Consider the following 4,881-nt stretch of genomic DNA (forward strand, 5'->3'; position numbering starts at 1 on the left):
TTTTTTTTTTTTTGTTGTTGTTGTTGTTTTTTGTTTTTGTTTTATCAAACAAATAAATAAAACAAAACAAAAACAATCAATCCAGAAAACAGAACAAGAGCTGGGGAGAGATAACCTAGAGGGAAAAGCGCTGGTTATACAAGCATAAGGACCAGAGTTCAGATCTCCAACATCCAAATAAGTGCTGGGTAGGTGTTGGGGGCAGCCTGTATCCCCAGCATGTGGGGGGCAGGGACAGGGGATCCCCAAGCAAGGTAGCTAGCTAATAATTGCATCAGTGAGCTCTGGGTTCAAGTGAGAGACCCTGGCAAGATATAAGGTGGAGTGTAATCAGAATAATCAAGTCAACCTCTGGCCTCTGTACCCACGTGCGCGTGTGCACACACGCACACACACACACACACACACACACACACACAAACACACTCACACATAGTTTTTAATTTTAAAAATTAATATTTAAACCAAACAAAGGTGGGTGGACTAGCTCAGTAGTAGAACACTACCCTAGCATGTAAAAGGCACCAGGTTCAATCCCTGGTAGCAAAAAGGACAGATGGGTTCAGAGGTAAGGTACTGGGGTCACCTAAGAAGAGGTCACTGCAGGAGGTTGGACTGATGCTGCTTGTATTCAAATGCTAAATACTGGATCCCACAATCTGGTTGCCTTGCCCCCCACAAGTTGATCCTCAGGGATGAGGAGATCCTCATGTATACCAAATGATGCTATGTAATCTTGCTCCTCAAGTGAACTGGTCAATAAAAAGCTAAGGCCTGTGATTGGGCAAAAGGTAGAAGTAGGCGGGTTTTCAGCCACCTGGTTGGGGTTTGCAGGTAGAGAGAAGGAAGAAGAAAGGACACAGAGACTGGAGGAGGCACCATGAGAAAACATGAACCATGAGCACATGGCTAGGAAAAACAGCAAGTCACAAGGGACATGTGGCTGGAACATAAGTTAGAATAGCCCCAAACCTGCCCAGTCTAGGTTTATGGCTTGTAAATAAGATATCTGGATTGTGTGTCTTTTATATGGGCTAGTGAAAATACTTCATTTTTAGCTATGAGAGGGACTCACAGAGTTGAAGGAGAAAACTGACTCTCACAAGTCGTTCTCTAATTTCCACACCCATGCAGTGGCATACGCACCAACTAAATACGTGAGATGAAAGCGTTTCAAGAGGGCTCAGTATGTAAAGGTATTTGTTGCCAAACCCAAAGACCCGAGTTCGATCCCTGGGACCCACATGGTAGAAGGAGAGAACTGACATGTGAAGTGGTCCTCTGACCTCTATATGCACATGTGACACATCCCCCCACCCGAGAGAGAGAGAGAGAGAGAGAGAGAGAGAGAGAGAGAGAGAGAGAGAGAGAGAGAGAGAGAGAGAGGAGGTATTGGAGAATAATGTGTGTGTGTGTGTGTGTGTGTGGCAGGAGGTGTGAGGGCAGAAGAAGACAAGGCCAGAGACAGGCGACCGCTCTGTCATGCCTTTGGGTCCCGATCCTCTGGCTTTATCATCACAGGCTGCCTACCTCCAGCTGCTTAGATTCCACCCCCATCCCAGCTCTGGGGGAAAAACCCCGGTCAAGTTAAGGGAAGGAGAGGCAAAGGGGGTGCAACCAGAGAAGGAGGAAGCTTAGACCCATTTGTCCTTGTAGGAAACTGGACAGGGAGGTTGCTTTTCTGGTGTGTCACTAAGAGGACAGATGAGTCACCTGAGTTCTGATGTCCCAGAGAACCTCTTAGGGCCTTCCCTCAGCAACCCTCCCTTATCCCTAACCCTTGCCACCTCCCTCCCTGAACAGGCTCTGGCCCTGTTTCCAAGTTCCAAGGCCTTTAGTCACCTTGGATTCAAACACCATCAGGACTCCTTGGAAAACTGAAGGAGCCTTTGGCAGTGTTTTTCCAAACACATTCTTTTCAAATAGAACTTAACCGAAAGCGGTAACTGTAAACATTTCTTTGAGACAAAGACAGCTCTAGAGCTTTCATCACCACAGACTGTCAGGGGAATGTGAAGGACCGTCACCCATGTCCTTCTAGCATCAGAACAGAGCCAGCAACACTCGAGGGAGCACCGAGCTGGGGGGCTGGGACACTGGGTGGAGAAGTTCAGCAGAGAGAGCATTGGCTTGTTCAGAGTAGAGATGTGAGAATGCTACCTCCAGGACATGAGGGGGTACCCAGGCTCAGAAGGCCTGCTATAGGCGAGGAAATGACCTTGCAGAGCAGCTTAGGGAGAAAGGGGAGAGGGAGGGGTTGGGGAGAGGGGAGGATCAGGGACCCTTCAATGCAGTCCCTCATGCTGTGATGACCCCCTAACCATACCATTATTTCCATTGCCACTCCTTAACTATAATGCTGCTACTGTTATGAACCTCAATGTCAATATTTTTGGAGATTGAGGTTTGCCAAAGGAGACTCAACCCACAGGTTAAGAACCACTGATACATATGTTCCGAAGTGGTGGGAAGTGAGGATGGAAGCAGGGCCCATGGGAGTCATAGCAGATGTTTTCCTGGCTGGAGGGCAGCAGAGAGGAGAATTGCGGGAGTGCCTGGGCTGGCCTCTAGGCTTCCGCTGAGACCCATGAGTATGACGAACAAAAACCAGTGTTCCAGAACCCAGCAGATGTGGGGCTGAGTCTCGGCAACTCAAGAAGAAACCCCACTCCATGCCTGCTACCCCAAGCCTCAGTTTCTTCAGCCATGAAAGAGGGTAACGTCATTATTCCCAGAAGTTGGGACAGAGGTGTTGCTAGATAAGTGTCTGACGTCACCGGCCTTCCTTCCTTCCGAACCTTCTGGCTCTGTATTAGGCCAGTGGGGAAAGATTCTTTTTCCCTTTAAGAATGACAAACACTGTGTTCATCACTTTATGCCCTCTTAGTGAATGTCCCCAGTACTCCCCACAAAGTGGCACTCTGGCCTTCTTCCTGGACAAAAGCTTGATCTGGGGGCAGACTGAAGGGTGACAAGGAATGCATACCTCCCCAAGTCCCATCCAGAGCTCAGCACCCATCTCCCTTCTGCCCACTCGATTAGACCAGGATCACCCATCAGGACTCACCAATCCTGTTATTGGTGTGTTCCGTGGACACCCGGGGCTCTGGAGGATCCCTGGGAGAAAAAGGATTCCCAGCTGTGCTGTCATCCAGCAGGGGCAGGCTCTCCAAGGTGGCCCCAACACTGGCACAAGTGTCCACAGTTGGAGGAGGGCTCACTGGGCTCAACTTGTGTCCAGCGCTGGGATCTGTCATCGACCCGCTTCTCTGCAGCTGCTGTGAACAGGGGTAAGGGCTCAGCAGGCAGGGCTTGGGAAGCCCGCGAAAAGCTTTTAAAATTCTTTAAAGTTGCCACAAGCTACCTGACAGCATAAGGCACCTATGTAGCATACCCAAGAATATAAGTTTGTGTGTGTGTGTGTGTGCTTTTGTTTGCTTGTTTTTTAATTGAGATAATATCTTACCATATAGCTGTGGCTGATCTCAAACTTAATATATAAACCTGGCTGGCCCAGGAACTCACAGAGATCTACCTGTTTCTACTTCTCGGGTGCTGGTATCAAAGGTGTGCACCCAACTACTTGCTTTGCCTTTGTGACCGTCTCTGTAGCCCAGGCTAGCCTCAAACTTGATACATACCTGAGGATGACCTTGAACCTCTGACCCTCCTGCTTTCAACTCCATAGCACTGAGATTATGGTGCTGGGACCCCAGCACAGGGTTTCCTGCCTAATAGGCAAGCACTCTATCCACAGAGCCACACCCTCAACTCATGTTGCCTTCACTCTGTGCTGAGCAACCATCAGTCCTTCACATACTCTCGCTACATCCAGGCTAGTCCTAAGAGTGATGTGCCATCCTCAAAACCACACTGCATGGTTGTAATACTAGCACCTGCACATCTTATGGATGGAAAAACTGAGACCTGGTGGAGTGCAGTAACTCTGCCAGGGTCATATATATATATATATATATATATATATATATATATATATATATATATAGTTAGTTAGTTAGTTAGTTAGTTAGTTAGTTAGTACATTTCTAGCCAAAGATCTACATGCTGGAGTCTCCTCTAGCTTCACCAACTCCTGGTGCCTCTGCATTCTCAACTTCTGGGAGAGAAGTCTTTGACCACATCCTAATTCATAAAAAAAAAAAAAAAAAAAAAAAAGAGCCACACCTTTAGAAATGTGTTAGTTTGGTTTCTCACATTTATTTATTTAAAAATGTGCTTTGTGGTTTTTTTTTATTGTTCTTTTTTTTAAAGACTTATTTATTATTATATATAAGTACACTGTAGCTGTCTTCAGATGCACCAGAGGAGGGCGTCTGACCTCACTACAGATGGTTATGAGCCACCATGTGGTTGCTGGGATTTGAACTCAGGACCTTTGGAAGAGCAGTCAGTGTTCTTAACCACTGAGCCATCTTTCCAGTCCCGGTTTCTCACATTTATGAGTAAGTACAAAGGGAAACAAAATACCTGGTGTGTGGCATTCATCTGCAATCTTCAAAAGGACCCAGGGTGAGAGATTCAGAGAACAGATCTATGGAATCTTGATTATTCTTTTACAATAATTTGAAGGCCAGGACTGGGGATGTAGCTCAGGATTGTAGAGTTTTCCTAGCACTCTGATTTGATTCCCAGAACAGGACTCCCCTTTCACCTCCCCCTCCCACTCATTTTAGCCAGACATGGTGCATGACTCTAATCCTAACACTTGGTGAAGGAAGGAAGGTCAGAAGTTCAAGGTCAGCCAGGTGTGGTGGCACACACCTTTAGTCCCAGCACTCAGGAGGCAGAGGCAGGCGGATTTCTGAGTTCAAGGCCAGCCTGGTCTACAAAGTGAGTTCCAGGACAGCCAGGGCTATACAA

The 4,881-nt window shown here is 47.2% G+C and overlaps 1 protein-coding gene across 1 annotated transcript in view; it reads right to left on the reverse strand.

Annotated features, from left to right (window-relative positions):
• Nucleotides 1–4,881, reverse strand: part of Tnfrsf8 (TNF receptor superfamily member 8) — a 49,306-nt gene that overhangs the window by 4,043 nt on the left and 40,382 nt on the right. Inside the window, exon 12 of the mRNA XM_021201089.2 lies at nucleotides 3,068–3,278. Within this exon, the coding sequence (XP_021056748.1) occupies nucleotides 3,068–3,278 (211 nt within the window). The remainder of the gene's footprint in view (nucleotides 1–3,067; nucleotides 3,279–4,881) is intronic.

This window comes from Mus pahari, chromosome 6 (genome assembly GCF_900095145.1).
Source record: "Mus pahari chromosome 6, PAHARI_EIJ_v1.1, whole genome shotgun sequence".
Taxonomy (NCBI): Eukaryota; Metazoa; Chordata; class Mammalia; order Rodentia; family Muridae; genus Mus; species Mus pahari.